General features: G+C 34.2%; 1 protein-coding gene and 1 non-coding gene across 2 annotated transcripts; one reads left to right on the top strand and one right to left on the bottom strand.

Moving 5' to 3' along the window:
- Window positions 1-6,198: 6,198 nt before the first annotated feature.
- TRNAD-GUC (transfer RNA aspartic acid (anticodon GUC)) lies at window positions 6,199-6,270 on the top strand. Its single transcript has one exon. It is a non-coding gene; the product is annotated as a tRNA-Asp (tRNA).
- Window positions 6,271-9,596: 3,326 nt separating this feature from the next.
- RGP1 (reversibly glycosylated polypeptide 1) lies at window positions 9,597-12,875 on the bottom strand. Its single transcript, XM_088940931.1, has 4 exons — window positions 12,176-12,875; window positions 10,627-10,877; window positions 10,369-10,537; window positions 9,597-10,126 (listed from the first exon to the last, which is right to left on the bottom strand). The coding sequence occupies exons 1-4, from the start codon at window positions 12,494-12,496 to the stop codon at window positions 9,791-9,793; spliced, it is 1,077 nt and encodes a 358-aa protein (XP_088797057.1). The 5' UTR covers window positions 12,497-12,875; the 3' UTR covers window positions 9,597-9,790.
- Between the last annotated feature and the right edge of the window lie 6,992 nt (window positions 12,876-19,867).

Genomic DNA, 19,867 nt, shown 5'->3' with positions numbered 1-19,867 from the left:
AATGTAATAGAAGCCAATAATATTATATTTTCCAATCTTCCTCTTTAGAAGCTTCCTCCAAAAAGTTATAAAAAAATATGTGGAGTTATAATTATTTAATTTTTTTCTGTGATTTTGCTTATATTCTTAGTTTAAAGATGGCTAAATCTTGAGGCTGTGTTTGGTTTCAATGCGAATTTATTTGCATTGATGTAAAATCATAGCAGTGCAAATGATTTTTGTGCAAATTATGATTTATTTTTGGGAAAATTCTACTTTATTATCCAGAACTTTAGGGGCAGTGTCAAGTTAGTACGCTAATTTTCAAGCGTTTCGCTGCAATACCTAAACTTTCAAAAAGTGTCAAGTTGGTCCCTATCATTAATCGACCGTCGGTTATCTGTTGAAAATGCCAAAACTACCATTTAAAAGAATATATTGTTCACTGTCTCCTATCTTGAGACTGAACCGGTTATCTTCAAAGAAAAAGAGAGAAAAAAACATGAAATATCATTGTTTTCAAAACTAGACCGGACCGGACAGTTGGACCGGGAAAACTAGGAACCGGTCACCTGACCGATTCCATTTTCCTCCAAAACATATTTTTCCCTCAAAACCATTGATTTTGGTCAGCAAACTACTGAACTGGTCGGTTAACCGTTCGAATGGTTTTGACCATTTTGCAATTTTTAATTTTTTTATTTTTTTGTCAGAACAGGTCGGCCATTCGAGTCCAACGGTCATACTATTCGAACTGGTAACCGGACCCCTTACCGTTTCGGTCACCGGTTCATTTTTAAAAACCATGTGAAATATGATAGAGGGGAACAATAACTAAAAGCAAAGAAATAATAAGACAAGAATGTGCTTCAGATCCAAAGGTAGAAGACAATAACTTCATTAATTTATAATCTCAAACACTTCAATCGTTCAGTCTCAAGGTAGAAGACAATGAACATTGTCTTCTTTTGATGGTTAATTTTGACATTTTCAACAAATAACTGATAGTCGGTTAATGGCAGGGACCAACTTGACACTTTTTGAAAGTTTAGGTACTATAGTGGCACATTTGAAAATTTGGGTATTAACATAATATTACCCCCAAAGTTCAGGGTACTAAAATGGAATTTTTCCTTTATTTTTATTTCAAATTTTATCTTATTCTATTTGATTGGAGTACAAATAAAGTAAAGCCAGACTTGAAACAACATAAAATAAAGCCCAAAACAAAATTAAACCAGAATTTGCATTATTTTCATTTGCACTCTCATACATTTGTACTAGTGCAAGTAAAATTATCGCAACCAAACACAACCTAAATTGCAATTTTTGTCCTTTTCACATAATTATTTTATTCATGATTACATGTTTCACATGAAAAATGACATAGGAGTAAATGAGTAATCAATATAGCTCTTCAATTCAATTTTCTTCTTTGTAATTTTTCTTATATTCTTGAAGTTTTTTTTTTTGAAGCTCAAATTTTAAAATATAGGTTTTGATATAGTGTTTTACATGATTCTATTGCGGTGAACATAATTGGCATGAGAAATAACATATATATTGAAATAAGCAAGAAGCTCTCCAATGAGTTGGATCTTTGTCCATTAAAGTATTAACATAATAGCAGCTAATTAAAACCTATACAGATTTATCTACCAATTATATATTTTTTTAATTTTAGTACTTTTGAGTTCTAATTGAAAATAAAATTAATAATAAATTATCAATTTCAAATTTAATTTTATTATTTTAAAATTCATTTAAATTGAAATCAGTTTATAACCTTCCAATGAAAAGTATACTAAAACTAAGGTTCTAAATATTGATACAGGCTTATACGCCGATAGGGTGTACCAGCTTGTGTCGGTGTTTTTTTTTGTGTTTTATTTATATTTTTCAAAACTGGTACAAAGGGGTCGGTTTAAGTCCCAACTGCCCTCTGAATCATGTGGGGGTGTAGGGAAGGCCCCAATATGATATGTATCGATTGATATGGGATTATACGTGATGAAATTTTGAACCTTGACTAAAACTATTTAATAAGTTATTATACAAAGGATATACATTTTATAATAATTCTAAAATTTTGAACCTTGAATCTTGAATGAACTCTAAAATTAATTTTAAATTACTTTTTATTAAGTTAAAAATCCATTTTAATTCATTATAAAAATAATAAACATCAGTACAAATTTATTTAGTAGTAATAACACTTATTATTTCTAAAATTATTTTTAAATATATGTTTAAATTCCATTTGAAGATAAAACATATTTTAGTGTCATTGGAACTTAAAAAGAAATTTTAATTTTAGAATTAATGTTTATTAATTGAAAATCCATTTAAATGTGTATCGATTTATAACCTTAGATTTTGTAAAATGTATGTGCTCGTAGTAAATTGGACACTCTCAATAGGGGTGCAACTTGGATTAGGGTTGGATTGGTTATAGTAACTCAAAAATAATGCTTGGGTTGGATTTGGGCTGACTTAGCCCTATTGTGAAGGTTAGCTCTTTTCTGCTTCAATTTTATTAAAATAAACTCGTGCATTGCACAGGTCCTGACTAGGTAAACTTGCTTCTCCTTGCTCCATTACCCCAACCCTACTTCTCCTTGACTCTCTCTCCTCTCCCCCTTCCCACTACTCCCATTTTGTCATCTCAGCACCCTCTTTAGTCATTCCTCTCCCTTCCCATTGGGTTCCCTCTCTCCCCCCACAACTCACTCTCTCACTTTCTATAATAAGTTAACAACTTAATTTCTCTCCTTAATTACCTCAATATATGTTTTATCCTCTCCTTCACTTCTATCTCTAATTTTCTTCTATTCTCTCAACTTTTCCATAAAAAATAAGGCAATAATTTGTTAACATTTGGTTTTCCAAATCAAATAATATTTATATCTCTAAATCTGATTTCAAGCAAATTAAAGAGAGGGGGATAAGGGGAACTCGGTGTTTCCTATATATTCATGGCATCTTCCATTATTGTTAAATAATCTATTATTAAATGATAATCTCCCGTTAAATATCCATTAGTTATGAAAAGTAATAAAAATTTCTAGAGAATATTCTACCAAAAATTATGAAATAATTATTTCAGAAATAATGCATTATTTAACAAATATTAAATATTTTAATAATCTAAAAAAATAAATTCATTATTTAATAATTTTTTTATTAATAAATGTTCAAAATTTCAACGTTTAGCATAATTTACATTAATCATTGTATTTTAATAAAATTTCATTAATTTTTTACAATAATAATTCATTGATAAAAATATTACTAGTTAGCATAATTTACTAATTTCTATAAAATAAATAATTATAGTTAACAATTATCAAATAAATTAGGGAAATTCTTTAACTAGTAATCCAGAATTTTTTTAAATAAGTTATTAAAATTAAGAAATTAATCTATGAATAAATATTCTCCATAACTATTTAAACCCATTATTATTATTTAAATAAATAATTATTAAAAAAATTAAGAAATTAATCTATCAGAAATTGTTTCATAATTATTTAAATAACAATCCATTATTATATTTCAATAAATAATTATTAAGTAAATTAGGAAAATTATTAAGTCTATCCACACCGATCTAGACCACTTGGTTGACTTCGATCATACCTAGTTTTACATTAATTAACAACAAATGGTAAATAATTACATTAATTTACTTTAATTACATTTACTTTGATTAATAGTAAATAATTTAGACTTAAAAAGTAAATAATTTACATTAGTTTATTGTTATTAAAAATAATTAATTTACTATACATTAGTACTGATCAATAGCAATTACAATAATGTTTTTTGGAAATCATCATAAAATATTATAATTTATTGTTATTTAATATACTATTAGTTAATTAGTTATAGAAAAATATTAGAATTGTAGGGATGACTATTTTCTCTATAAAACTAGGTCCCTACTTTGCAAGTTTTCTCAAATCTTAACTGGGGAAGACACATAGATGGGATGGTGGCAAGGAAAATAATTTTCCCCCAAATTGGGAATGGGGTTTGCATATAATTCCCCGACCTTGATGGCAAATTAGTAAATTATTTGTAGATTTGATATTGATGAGGCCGATACGCCAGCACGTATTGGTACTGTTTTTTATGTTTTTTTTTTCAAAACTGGTTCGGAGGGGCCGGTCTACCCTCTGAACAACTAGCCTACCCGAAACACCCCTTGTAGGGGCATATCAGGAAGACTACGATATGAAATGTATCGACCGTTATGTGCTGATATGTGACGAAATTTTGATCCTAAGATCCCATAATTTCATTTATAAAATACCCCCAAATTGTCATAGTCTAATTTATAAAATACCTACAAATTGTCATAATTCAATTTATAGAATACCCTCAAATTCTCATAATCATATTTATAAAATATCCATAAATTAAATTTTCTAGATAGTTGCTTCAAGATGGATAAAATTTGGGGGTTCCCAATCCCCAATGGGGGAATGGGTGCCTCACCCCAAACTCGCTCTGCTACTGGGGCCAAGGCAGCAATGGAATAGAGTGTCTTGTCTTACACCGAGGTGAGGGAGAAAGAGAGGTGCCCCACCCCACGGATCACACGAGCCCCCGCTAATTGTTTAATATAATTTTACTCTTACCAAAAGTTAAAAAGATTGGATCATTATTCATTGGACGACACCATCTGAAATATGACCATTTCACTTGCATATAACTTTTATATTAAAATTAAACCACTCCTAAACGCACAATCAAAAAATTGTCTCGACCAAATACATTTTTCAAAGAGACGATGCTAACTCGTCCATACCAAAACACCCTCTTTGTTGTATAGAATGGATCCATCATAGTATACATTGTTAAAATTTGAAAAGTGAAGTGAGTTAATTTTATGTGAAATTTCAACTCAATTATGTTATTGAATTAGGAATGATTCTGCTTTAGATTGAATTTGTAAGCCCCAATGCATGCAGAATGGAAGCAGTGGCAATTGGGTGGGTTGGGTTGGGTTTGATTTGGGTTAATTTCAATCCAACTCATTAATGGCCCAGTTATATAAAATTAAATGGGTTCTCAAATCCACTTTAACTCAATTTAATCCGTTCAAATTCATTAATTTTATATTTATGGATTTAAAAAACAGACGAACTCTCTTTTAACAACCAAACTATCTAACTGGTTAGACCAATTCGAACTATCTAATTGGATTATCTCTGAGCTAATCACATCAAGGGTAATTGAACTATTTAAATTTGGATAAGTTCGGTCGAACTGGACTGTACCAGTTTAGTCAATGATGGATTGACTTGGACCAGACCATATCAGGTTTGCGCACGGGTTTGGGACTAATCCAACTTACCTGAAGTGGGTCAACGTAAGTAAATTGGATCGGTTCGGATTTGGGTCGGTTGTGTGGATAGTGGTTGGTTGGATGGTCCAGATTGGGCAAAGCACGATGAGACCGAACCATCCCACCCGAAATCGTTCCGAATTCAGGTCAGCTTGTATCAGATCGGGTTGGACTGTGTGAGTACTTGTTGGACCAGATGACCCAAAGCAGGCAGAGAAAGCGGTAACGAATCATTTGACACAAGGTCTATTTCGGATTCTGGTTGACCCGTATTGGTATATGTCAAGTCGAGTCAGACCACGTTGAATTGGTTCGAACTCGGGTTAAATTAATTTGGATTTATATTGGGTGAAGTGTATTGATTCAAGACAAAACTAAATTTAGTCAATAATTAATAAAAAATTAATATATTAATTATAAATTATTTAATTCAAATGAAAAAAAAAATTAATACTCATATCTGTAATAGTTATCCACAACCCAACCCATTTAAATGGGTGGATTAGGTGATGGGCTGATCACACAACCCACCCATGGATGGAGTGGATGGGTTATTGGGTGAAAAATTGCCATCCCTACACACTGATATTAACAAAGTTCTAAAACAACTTCAGGGACCTAACTTCCTTTAAATTTTAACCTGAATGTATTCCCACCTGTTAATCAGGGAGCCGGGTGCGATCACTGTCGTTGTAGTGTAGTGGTGAGTATTTCCGCCCGTCACGCAGTTGACCCGGGTTCGATACCCAGCAACGGCGACTTATTTTTTACTTTTTCAGGTATTGGGAAAGCTCAGAAAAGTATATAAATAATTTCTATAAATTAACCACAGGCTATTAAAATTGTGTTCTTCAAGCAAACTAATGGTCGTTGTAGTATAGTGGTGAGTATTCCCGCCTGTCACGCGGGTGACCCGGGTTCGATCCCCGGCAACGGCGACTTATTTTTACTTTTTCAGGTATTGGGAAAGTTCAGAAAAGTATAATTTCTATAAATTAACCACAGGCTATTAAAATTGTCTTCTTCATCAAAACCAATGATCGTTGTAGTATGGTGGTTAGTATTCCCGCCTGTCACGCGGGTGACCCGGGTTCGATCTCCGGCAAAAGCGGCTCAATTTTACTTTCCTAAAGAAAGCTCAGAAATACAAATAATTTCCTATAAATTTATAAGAGATTTTGATGTTTTCTTCTTTATCCATAAAAATTGTCGTTGCAGTATGGTGGTGACTGGTGAGTGTTCCCGCCTGGCCCGGCCACGGCGCTACTTTCGTTTCTCGTATCCGCCAGATGCCATTAAAACTGAAGGGCTATTTGACGTTTTCCATTTTTTAAAAGCTTCGAGGGAATCTTTTCTTTTTCCATCACATCCTGCCTTTATTTTCGTATGCAAATCCCTAGGAGGGACGTTGGGTCAGGATGTTTATAAGCCATAAGTTTAGTGTTTTAATCAATGTTTTAAAAATGGACTCAATTAAAGTTCAAATCATTTTTGCCTCTAGGTCATAGACCATCCATTTGCCCTTTAGGTTAAATGGGTGTATGCGTGTGTACGGAAGCATTTTATCAATAAATAATTTATAACTGTATTTTATACTTAATTTATATTTTTTATTTTTGAAAACATTAAAAATGATAATTTAAATCCAAAAAATGTTTTTTCTTTTTTTTTTTTTTATGAAAATAGTGGGGCAAGGTACCTATGGTTCCTTGGGGTGCATAAAGTGGAACCGCCATATAGTCGAATAGTTTTTAATGAGGTCAATGGTTTTTTACCAATTCCTGGATTTTAATAGAACTGGATCCAGAGTCATGGCTGGGTGACAGTTCAACAGGTTGGGTCAACAACCATTTAAAGCACTGGTTTTCATAAAAACGCTATCTTCTTCTTAGATTATCTTATATATTCCCTACTAAATGATAATTTTGGAGAAATGTAAAGTATTTTAAAATAAATAACAAATTTTCTAGTATAGAAATTATAAGGTTTGTAAAACACGATGTTGAATAATCAAATGAATACAAATATGTTTTTGGTTTTAGTTTTGAAAATAAGAAAACATATACACAATCAAGAACATGTTTCTTATGTTTTCGTTTTAAGAAATAATCTGTTTTCAAACAAGACCGTTTTGATTTGCTTTTGAGGCTGGCAACAAGAAAAACAATTCACTTTAACACCCCTTTAGTTAGGAAGAGATATAGAGTTGGAATCAATTACAGCAAAACTTTGCAAGTGGATTTGGGTAAACTCATGTTTATGGATAAAAGTCATTCTATATTTTTCAGGGCCTTTGTTGAAGACTTGAAGCAGAGGCTAATGGCTAGGTGCTGAAAAAAATTGTGTTTGTTGAAGCTGATAGAGAAATTAAGTGAGGTCGAGTGGATAACTTGGTAGCCTTGAAATTGATGATAAGGGAGTACTACCCTTATAATGGAAGATTGAGAAAAATCAGTCTATATATTAGGGGTAGTGTTTGGTATCACTATTGTTTCTATCTATCTATCTGAAGCATCTTGGGTTTATCAATATAAATTGGCGTACAGTTGTTATTTGAGGTTATTTATAGTTAAAATATGCATACCTTAAAAATGCACATCCATCAATTTAGGCCAGTATAAGAGGGAAGACAGCTTTTTGGGATCCAAGCCCAAATGCTTCCTTTTTTTTCCATTAAGTTTGCTTATTTCATTACAAAGAAGTTGAAGATTCTAGATAGATTTCTGACAGCAGGAGAGAAAAGGAAGAGGTTTGGAACTGGAAGTGCTTGAAGGCCATATCTGTGGGTCCTAACTTGGTTTTGTGGTAAGGAGTTAGAGAGCGTTGTGCTGCATACCGTGTTGCTTTATGACCATGCAAGATGCTCGATTTAATGAAAACACAATAAATTCTTCCAATAGCTTTGCCAACACCAACAGGTAGGGTTAAGAAATGTAGTAGAAACAACATTCTTTGCCTTCGTTATGGAACATATATGCAAATCCGGAAACAATATATACCATACTTAATGATTGTAAATCCTGATCCTAATTTACCTAATCAGTCAGTAATCTCTTCTGTTTTCAGGCAGCTAGCTGCTAGAGGCAGGGATAAGGGTGACGACGACGTCGCTTGTCTGGTGAAGCTTGTGTTGTGCTGAACATGAACATTGACGGTTCTTTATTGATCAATAGGAAAGCAGGTTTTGGGGTGGGTGGGTGTGTGAGATTTCAAGTAGTTTTGGTGCATGCCCTCAGTTTGCTTAAGTTATTGGGTCATTTTGGAAGGATTACTTATTGCCTCCGGTTCGAAGGTTGGTCATGTCGTGGTTGTCTGTGATTGCAATAAGCAAGGCCACGGCCCTATATTTCAATTCAAAATCGTTAACCCTGAACTGAATATAACTTTAATTTGCTGTGCATGAATTGGGTGATTTGAAACTTGAAAGTATGTATGGTGTCGGACTGTCGGTTGATAGGTTTCTTCACTTCCAAGAACGACGATGGTTTTTCTTTCTTGGTATAGCTTGTCAGCTAGCAGCTGGAGCTGGTTGTCTATTATGCATGGTATAGGTTTCTTCACAACTACAGATTTACTCAGAACCCCTCCAAGTAAGAAATATTTTACCAGAATAAGGAGACGCAAGAGACATTAACCAGCAAAACAAAACAAAACATTCTAATTTTGTTTTGTTCGGGTATCAGATGTTCAAAGAAAATGTTACAAACCTTCTCTTTGCGAATTGCTTTTTTGGGAGTAGATCCTACATTAGCGAAATAAATAAAATGGAAACCGGATCCAGCAGGCACAGCTTTGTGAGCACAATCATCAATAAGCACCCGATAAATATTCTGATAATTGCCTTAGAAATTTGTCTTCAATTTTAAAACCAAAAACACATGTAACCATTAACTTGTTTTCTGTAATTTTGTTTTAGAAATCAATTTGTTTTCAAACCAGATGGTTTTGATATTTGTTTTTGGAACTTCCAATTCACATGGGAGAATACCCCCCTACATGGCAACTTATTTATAGATTTTAGATGTCTCATTTTATTTTTTTCAACTTCCCAAGTTAATCTCTCCAACAAGTGGGAAGTAAAATTTAAAAAACAAAGATCACAATGATACAGGTTTGGTTTCTGCATCGTGACAAAAATTCGTTACCAATTAACCAGAGCAATGACCACCCTACAGAAAACAGGAAACTGCTATACTGGAGAGAGGAGGACAAGGCCCTAGTTATTGTCATATTTATCAACCAAACAAGAGGTGCAAAAACCTAATTTCAATACCAAAACCAATATTTTATTGTTCTAAACTCGAAAATAAATTACATGCATCCATCTGCAAAAAAAAATATATATGCTCCAAGCTCTCATCTAAAAAAGCTTAGAGAAATATAGGAAAATACAACAGTGAGACAACTACCAAGTCCAAACTATCAAGATAAAGAGTAGTAACCGTTAACCAAGATTCTCTATGCAGTGCCATTAGGTAGCTGAGCAGCTTTTGCAGGTGGATTGAGCTCATCCCAAGCTTCAATCCATGTGACCATGGCATCTGCTAGCTTGTCAAAGTAGGGATCTACTTCCCCAAGCTTAGCCTTGACCTGCTTGGAGAGTTCAACGTAACACATCTGAACAGTGGTGCATTCCTTTGGAAGGGTTACTGACTGGAAGAAAGGGATCAGCTCTTCTTGCCAATAAATACCCTTGTATTCCTTCTTAAGGTTCACAAATGGATTGCTTGCTTTGCTGTGCCAGATGTAGGGCAGACCAGTTTTGATACCCCATCCCAAGTGGTCAGATATCACCTACAAAATCACAAACCAGAGGGACAAAATTTCAACATTTTTCTATTAAGCAAGAAACCCATGCAAATGCTACTGATTATGCCAAAATTTTTCTTTGTATTTATGCCACATTCTGAGGCAATATGAGAAATTCATAACTAATTAGGGAGGAAAACAGACAATTCATACAAGAACAAAGATCTAGCTTCATGGTATCACAATACAACTCAGAAGAAAAAGAAGGAGCTGAGAGATGGATTTACCTTAATGCACCAGCCAGCCCACATATCGTCATAGCGCCCAATTGGTTGACCATCACCCATAAGTCCAAAGTACATTGCAGGACCAATCAGTTCCCGGTTGAATGCCAAATTCATACCACACATAGGGAACAGGGTGCCCTTAGGTACGGTCAGAACCGCATCAACATACCTGATAAAGATAAGAAAATGGTTAACAAACACCAAACATGGAAAGAGAGTCCATATCAGGTTCTTCTGCCACGCAAAACACCACCACACCTTGTGTTTCGCTCAAGAGGCTTGACAAGCTGGGTGGGAGCATCATAATCTGGGATGTTGAGCCAAAGGCCATGAGAAACAGCAGTTGGTACACCCTCACGTAGACTGAAAGGGTATCCACGGACAAAGTCTGCGCCTTCTCGGTAAGGATCATACAGAGTGTTGAAGAAAAAAGGAGTAGATGGGGAGAGAAGATTTTTTATGTGCTGCTCCAGTGCATTGATCTGTTTGCCAGATGGATCCTTAGCAACCTGTGTATATCCAAGCACAAACACTTAGATAATAAAAAAAGAAAAGAGAAAAAATAGATAAAATCCAAGCATAAAGATCCTGTAATTGATCCCTAGCATCTAAAACATCCAAACTGTGCAATTTAAAGTGGAATTCCATAAAGCATCAATCTCTGTGCACTTTTAGGTGGCTTAAACTATAGGAATTGGTGCTGCATAAAGATCCTCTCCACAATAGAGGACCCTCTTTTAAATACTCGCAGCTGTACATTACATTATGAATCCAATAATGAATTTAAAATTGCATAACTAATGCTCTACAGCATCTGGAGAGGGGGAAAACTGTTCTTTCTAAAAGTGAAATCTCGAAACAGATAAACAAACTAGTCTAGCCCAAAATGCAATTCGAATTGCTGCAGCCAAACCACTCAAAACACTCAAATCTGAGATCTTATCTTAAGACAACTACTATAGCCAAATGAATATAACACTTCACAGGGATGATAGAAAAGACAGGAAATCTCCAATGAAAGAGTACAGATCTTGGAGAATAACAAATAAGCAAAACCCAGAGAAGTTAAATGAAATCCCACTCCACAAAAATCCATTGTCAGCAGTTCCCAGATATTCAAAAAAGATATATGCATGTATACATGAACAAATTATTAAAACCAATTTCGCTTCAAAGCAGTTAGCACTAGGCAGTAACCTGATCTTTGCTGTCTAACTCCAAAGAAGGTTGCCAATTATTTATTTAGCTATTAGGGCAGGAGTTGAGGAAAGAAAGAAACTACTATTCACACAATAAATTGAAAAGAAAAAATTTTCGTAAAATATTCATAATAAAAATTCAATCTTTCTAGTCACGACATCACATCAACAATGTTGATTTTAGAAAGTAGATGAAAGGAACCTCATACCTAGTAATACAACAACAGAAAAATTAAGAGTTAAGTCCATAATCAAGCTATGAATATGAATAAGACGCAAAGAACAGGACCAGATCTAATATGAATAACTCCAGACAACCCTACAAAACCCAACCAAGAAATATGCACCGACTCACAATAAACAAAACTGTGACAGCAAAAGAGTCATCAAAGCAAATCAAAGCAAAATCCGGTCTTCACACTACAAGCAAGAACATGTAAACTAAATCACATGAAAAAGCCTACCCTTCCCAGAATCCTTCACACAAAATTAAAACTACAAGAAAACAGAGAAAATTCAGAAGACCCATCCATCGAGATCCAAACTTCATTCCTAAAACCAAAAAGCCACAAAGCCCGCATTGAAGAGGGGAAATGGGAAATACTTACAAAGCAATCATCGTCAATGGTGTAGATGTACTTCTTCTTAGACACCATGTAGCCGAAGCAACGGCAGGCAGAGTCCTTGAATGAAATGCATGAGGCCTTAGGACCCAGAATCCTGTTAATGTCATTGCGGTTGTAGAGCTCGTAATCGAAACCCTCTGGAACCTTGATCGTCTTGGAGGGATCACCATCTTGGACGATGATGAGATGGTAAGGCTGGAAGAAGGGCCTCCACATCTCGAGAAAATCGAGGTTCCGGATGGTGGGTATCACGATATCGAGCTCATCCTTCAACAGCGGAGTGGGTGCCGGAGCTTGTGCCATTGGAGAGGGAGAGGAGAGGTGAGGGGGGATCCGATCCGAACTTCCAAAGCAGCAAAAAGCAGAGAGTAGAAACGGAAGAGGGAACAGAGAGAATTTCAACGAGAGGAGAACGCGCAATGCAGAATTATTTAAAGCTCGCTCTCTCTCTCTGTCAAAAGTCTCTAGTCTCAACAAACGGAGGAGAGAGGTAGCACGTGCGAGGAGGCGTGGTTGGCACGAGCGGAACGTCGACGTAGGCCGTGCCGTGGGCGAGCAATGGTGGTGGGCAGTGGGCTACAGGGGGGCTAGCGCGACTCGTTCAAAGTCGCCGGTGTTTTTGGACCTTTGTGTGGAATCAGACCAAAACAAACAACGCTGAGTAATTATAGTCTATAGACAGGAGGAATGTTTCCATGCATCTACCATCCATATATTATTTATTAATCATCCGGATTCATCACCGTACACGTGTCCAGGAAGAAAGGTGTGATCGATAGACTCGTAGGTATTTTGAGAAATTTGAGACTGGGTCAACTCACTTAGATTTGGTAAGGAGATTAGGAAGAAACCATATTGGAGAGTGGAGAGTGGGAGAGGAAGAGAGAGGGAGAAAATTGATTGAGACGCGGTGGAGGAGGAAGCGGAGATAAATCCGGGAAAGAAAGAAAAACAAGTGAGGAATTAGAAATCATTACGAGCACTGCGAGTTTGGGATTTTGTCTGAAAATTTGACCAATACAGTAACAGGGTAGAGTAGATCTAGCAACTCAAACAACCTCAAAAGATTATTATGACCGTCCAAACCACGTGATCCATCAAGTATGGATGCAAACGGATCGGAATTCACGAACTCATATTCTATTCCGATTAGATATTAAAAAAAAAAAAAAAAAAGGTCTCGAATCCGTTAAAAAAGAGGTTGGATATCCAAATTTGATCCGATTCGAGTTACTTTTATAAAATTTAACAAATTATTAAAAGAAAGAAAAGCATAACGATCTATATAAAGAAAAACAAAAAAATACAACCATTTTCAATTATTTTTATAATATATACATGTTTTCATAAAAAAAATTAATATACAAAACTTAAAAATATAAATATATTTATAAATAATATATATATATATATATATATACATAATTAATATATACCAGATCAGATAGGAGGTGGTCCAATTTTTTAATTGAATCTGATCCGATCTGAATCCGACAAAATATGATAATATTTGATTTTGGATTGAATCGTGATCTGATGCATTCACCCCTACTCTCTCAACACCCTTTGTTATAATTTATAGCAAAATAAAAACTTGACATTAATAGGTCTAGGCCAATGTTCATGTTTAGAGTTGGTTCTTTAATCTAAATCTAGGCAAAGGTTTATTTAAGGGAGTTAAAAAGGAGTTGAGAGAGTTTTAAGGGGAAAGGATGGATATAATGAGGAGGGAAGATGTTATAAAATTGATCCTTAACTTTCACTTTGTCTTCTTGTAACACTCATCAAGGCTTTTGGTGATGTGGAATGATATTTTCTTGAGACTTAAAAAAAAAAAAAAAGGGTCTGTTTGGCTTGCAGCTAAGATTGAATTGGAATTGGAATAAAAATCTCTTTGAATCGGAATCATAATTGCTTATTCATAGCACTTGTTTGGTTTAATTAGAGTCAGAATTGGAATCAACCCAAATTTTTAAATTTATATTAGTTTATTAATATTTTATTATTTCATTATTTTATATTATTATTTTTTAGCACTTTATTATGAATATTTTATTACACATTTATTATTTTAATCTATTTTATTTTTTTATTAGTTTATATTATTATGATTATTTAATAATTAATATATTATTATTATTATTTTATTGCTATTTTACTTATATTTTATTATTTTATTAATATTAGGGTTTATGGTTATTTTTGTCAAGAGATTTTTTTACTTCTTGACAGACTCTAGAGCACAAATCCCATTCCACCAAAAATGATAATCAAAATTCCATTCTCACCGTATAAACGGTTGGAATCGGAATAACTTAGAACGTGAATCCCATTCGACCAAGAATGAGAATCAAAATTCCATTCTCGCCAAATAAATGATTGGAATCAGTATGGGCCATTTCGGTTCCAAGTCCCTATTATTCCAAGAGACCAAATGGACACAAAACTGTTGTCAAAAAATCATTCAGCCTAAAATCTTAAACTATTAGTTTTTATTGTCTAGCATGTCCCTTTACATGGAAATCCATCGAGCTTGAAGCATGGATAAATACAAAGCCAATTGAACACTAAATCACTTGGTCAAACAGACTGTGATAATATGTCTAGTAGCTCTTTTTAACTTAAAAGATTATGTTGTTTGAATAGGATTTTATTCTCTAACAATAATAATGAATTTTATTAAAGAAAAATAAAGATTGAGAGCATTTTTATTCTAACATATTATACTTTTAATAAGTTTTTTAATGGAAAAAGAAAAAGAAGGTTATATATTTTGAATAAATTAATTTAAAAATAATAACCACAAATGTGAATGATGATACAAAAAGGAAGGCTTTTATGAACACTGAGGTGAGAGGACTCTTGCCTCCCTCTTTCCTCTATAAAGGACATTAATTATTTAGTTACATTAAGTTCATATTTCATGTTGAGCTGGGGAAACCAGAGACTTTTATGCATTACTCCCATTATTTAATAATATGAGTAACCAGCTTATTAATTCCACCAGAATTTATAACTAATATTTTATTCTCAAAGCAAATACGTACTACATTAATATTAAATTATTAATATAGCAATTAATTGTTCTTATAAATTTGTGTTACACATGTTTTTCTCCTCAGTCTTCTATTACACCTAAATCTTTTATAAATTATTATAATGGATGTCTACAATTTCGATTATAAAATAAAAATTATAAAGCCCTCCATGTGCCTTGCATGTGAAGAACTTAACTACTGATCTAAATAAAAATATATCGTTAAACATTAGAATGACCATTTTACCCTTTATTACTTTATATATATAGAAAAGAAAGAAACGCTCAACCTTTCAAAGATAAGCTGTTCTCCAACATTTCGTAGTGTATGGTTTCCCTTCATTCCATCCACTTTGTCCTTCAAACAATGCTATTTTCTGGCCAAGCAGATCAAATTAAGGCCATGTTTAGGAGTGCTTAAAAATAAATGTTTATTTAAAATAAGTGCTTATGTGGGACATTAATTACTTATTGGTATTTGGGAAATAAGTCCTTAATAAGTGCTTATCATAAAAATAAGGGCTTATTTTTTAAGTCCAAATTTTCAGTTTTTTTAAGTGCTTATTGTATAAGCACTTATTCAATTTTTTCTTAAGAAATTATCCCTAGTTGAATTTTTAAAATACCACTTATAGAATTATTCCTAGTTGAATTTTATAAAAGTATTTTTATGAAATCACTCTTGTAAAAGTATTTTTATGAAATCACTTTTAAGAAAGTATTTTAACGAAATCACTTTTACAAAAGCACTTTTACGAGAGCGCTTTAATGAAAGTAGTTTTACAAAAGAACTTTTATGAAAGCACTTTTACAAAAGTATTTCTACGAAAGTACTTTTGTGAGCGCTTTTATAAAAGTACTTTAACGAAAGCACTTTTCTGTAAAAGTACTTTCACAAAAATACTTTCAAAGGGTATATTTTGAAAATTTAAAAGAAAATGAAGGGAAAAATAGTCATAAATGCTTCTTTAAGTGTTTATTAGAGAAAAAGACTACCCAAATGCCCAATATAAAAAAAAAAAAAAAAAAGTGTTTAGTTTAGAAAATAAGCACTTGAAAAGTTGGTGCCAGATGCAAATTAAATAAATGCTTATTTGAATAATCACTTGTTTTTAAACACTTATTTTTAACTTAAGTACTCCCAAACATAACAGTTCAATTGAATCGGTCCAAATTAATGGATCAGGTCATGTTATTTTAAAAGATAAAAAATAGTTAAAATAATATTGGCCGAACAAACCATTCTAAATGAATGAATTGGAAAATTAAGCGCCCAGATGACTGGACCAATTCAGTGGTTTTTGGAAAAATAATGATTTGAGATGGACTGGATCAGAACCGGTACTCTGACGGTTTTCAGGCCAAATGGTCCAACCATGTGGATCAACACCGCTTTTAAAACCTTGATTCACCAGAAAAAAAAAAAAAAAAAAACTAATAATATATAATAGTATTTTCACCAACTTAAAAGAAATTAACCATAAAGTGGATGAGCATTAAGCATCACTTATTTGCTGAAACAGACGGATCACAAACTTTTAATTTTCGTGGCTTAATAGAATACAATTTTAAAAGGTGATCAGGTAAAGGTCACAACTCACAACTAGTTGCTGTTTTCGGGTTCCAGAATAGGCATTGTTTAGTAATAGTAGTTGATCATTTGAATTTTGATATGCACTTGCCAAAGCAGTTAATTAATCACTTTTTAGAAGAATTTCACAGATTAGTAGACAAACGTACGTACGTACGTAGAACATTTGGGAATTTCTCCCCTTTTGAATGCTGAATGCTGTAACCCTAACTATTAATAAATTCTGACATTCCAAATTATGAATTAGTCACTGCAAATAATGTATAATGTTGTTTCTAGCAAATTGCAAAAAGGTTGACCCACCTGAATTTTCTCTTTCTTTTCGTCCTGCAAATAATGTATAATGTTGTTTCTAGCAAATAATGTATGTTCAGAACTTTGAACATACGAAAAGGGATTTTGTTTTATTTAATTATTGCTAATAATAAGTACTTAAGAAATGCATGTAACATGTATGGCATCTCGGAGTTGGAGGTCTGTACACTGAATTGAACTGAACGGCCAGGGGATGAGTACAGATAATGGGGAGCCATGTCATCTGTGGAGGGTTGAGATCGATGGAGTGGCGAGCGACATTTCCGCCGGATGACGGTGATACCGTTGCCTTGGTAGTTGAGATGTCGGTTATATGATGGACAAGCACAAAGCATGGAGGAACGTCGGTGGAAGACAGAAGCAAAAGAAGCTTCTTCCACAACGTGAACGACAGCCAAATGTTGCTCATAATATGCATGCAACAGTCAACAAAGAGGCTTTTTATATACTTGGTTTTGTTTTTTTTATTACGTCCCTTTTAAGTGTTACCATTGCCATATATCACATGCCCTCTGACGCCCTCTCTTTCTGCATGTTTTCTAATTAATTGAGTAGTGGTGAGACAATTCCCATCGAAGAGAATAAACCTATCCTACGTACCTAAAAGGTTTTGAAATTAGTTTGGCTCCGTCTTGTTTCAAATTTTGTGATGAAAAGGTGAAAGTGAAATCGATCAAATTCCATCAGTTGTATTGGAGTTGAAATTTGAAGATATGCTTTTGCAACCAACCTGCTGTTTGTGACTTTTTTTATTAAAGTCAGGCCGGTAGCTTGTGTTTTTCATCCATCGATTGAAGAATAAAAAGGGAGGAGGTAGGGATCAGGTTGATTCATAAATCACGTCAGAGGTCTGCATCAAGTGAAGGTCCTCTTCCTCTTCATCTATTAGTATTTAGTAGCTAGAATGACGGTACCTTTGCCTGCCCAAAATAGCGGTTGGAATGACAAGTTTGGCCAATTTCACTTTGACTCAAAGCTGGGAATGCGGTGGGCAATTCCCTACTAGTGTTTGGTTCTGTACTAAATACAGAGAAGGGATGACTACTGCAGGACTCATCGACATCTGGGAGTGTGCTGTATAAAGTGTAAGTTGATTTAGCACCAAAAGGCTGACTTTGGTTAATTTGTAGTGCTCCTTTACTATGTATTCGTCAACTTAACTACTCTTCATCCCCTGCCGAATGACCTAATTACCATCCAATGCTCACTACCACTATATTATATTAACGGGAAAATTCCCAATTAGTACATCTACTTTGGGTTGGGTTTAGTGCCATTTTCTACCTCAAACTTTAAAATGTGACAGTTTAATATTCAAACTTTCAAAATGTGCTAGTCTAATACCTATTGTTAATCAATTCTTAAATGGCATTTGAAAAGACACAAATGTCCTTTGAGTGTCATCTAATTCTCTTTTATCAACCAGCCAAACCTTGGCAAAAAGAAAAATGAATCATCCTAAATCCTTCCCTCTTCCATTTAAGAAAGTTGGAGTCGCCAAAATACTCATTGAGGCATGACCCCAGTTTTTTTGAATAGAAGATGCAAGGATTTAGGATTGTTCATTTTTTGTCAATATTTGAATGATTGATAAAAGAGAATTAGATAACACCCAAAGGACATTTGTATCTTTTCAAATATCATTTAATAATTGATTAACTGCAAATATTGGATTGGCGCGTTTTGAAAATTTGAATACCGAATTATCACATTTTAAAGTTCAGCTAGCCTTAAAGTAGTACTAATAAGGAATTTTCCCTATATTAAATTAGTCTGACTTTTGTCTTTGTAGCAAATAAGACCCTAGAGAGAAAGAGAGAGGGGGGATTGATTAAATGATTATTTTATGCTTATACCTGATTTCTTATTTGGGAAAATTAAGACCCTTTCTGTGCTATGGGGGTCTGTGACAAAGACACCCCCTGTACACAAAGACCCCCTTCTGTTGAAATCCGCCAACCAGATGATTGATGGCGCAAACTTCTGAAGTCTTCCCTCTCTCTCCCTCTGTTTTCTGTTTTCCGTGCCCTGCTCCAATGATCTGGACGAATAAACTACAAGAAGAACAGAGGATTTGAATAAAATAAAGCACTTAAAAAGTTGAAAATGAGATCTGTGACACTGTTTAGTCCTTTCTCTCTCTAGACTCCACTCAAAGTATTCATCGCCTCGGTTTTTTCAGTCAAACACCTTTTTATCCAATCTCAAGCCCCTCCCGTCTTTCCTCTCTCGCTCACTCTTCGAAGTTCAAAACCAGATGACTTAGATTAGCTTTTCGCTCCTCTTTTTCCCCAGTTTTAACTCTCCTTTTTAGGGCGACTACGAGAAGGTGCAGAGAAAATTGTAAGAATTAAAAATATTTTAACAAAAGAAAAGAGGGAAAAAGGGAAGCCCTGACCCGAGAGGAAGTAAGGTGTGTCTGAAAACTCGGGATCGTAAATGGATTCGGGTAGCATTCTGATCGCCTCCTTCATGATCTTTTCTACAAGTAGAACTACTGTAAGCGGTCTAAACTTTGACCCTTATTTCTTTCCTCATATTGTAAAGGGGAGCAAGGCCCGTTTTTTGCTCCCTCTATTGTAGATCAAGGGCCCTCCTGCCGTCCTTTCAGTGACTCTTAGGCTTGTCTCAGTTCAGACTGGTGTCGCCACCTCTCCCAAGACCGGAATGATTGTCCCTGCCCGATGGGTCTACATCCATCCCTGAATGTTGTCGGGTACTGTTAACTCTC

Source organism: Nelumbo lutea, chromosome 4, assembly GCF_056320005.1.
Source record: "Nelumbo lutea isolate HS-2025 chromosome 4, American lotus-T2T, whole genome shotgun sequence".
In the NCBI taxonomy this organism is placed as follows: domain Eukaryota; kingdom Viridiplantae; phylum Streptophyta; class Magnoliopsida; order Proteales; family Nelumbonaceae; genus Nelumbo; species Nelumbo lutea.
This window is presented reverse-complemented; position numbering and strand designations above follow the sequence as displayed.

Excerpts from the sequence above, each read along its gene's own strand:
- RGP1 (XM_088940931.1), bottom strand. The coding sequence starts at position 12,496 with ATGGCACAAGCTCCGGCACCCACTCCGCTGTTGAAGGATGAGCTCGAT. Across the intron at positions 10,538-10,626 it reads CCTCTTGAGCGAAACACAAG|GTATGTTGATGCGGTTCTGA; the intron begins GTGTGGTGGTGT and ends TATCTTTATCAG. Across the intron at positions 10,127-10,368 it reads GGGCTGGCTGGTGCATTAAG|GTGATATCTGACCACTTGGG; the intron begins GTAAATCCATCT and ends GTGATTTTGTAG.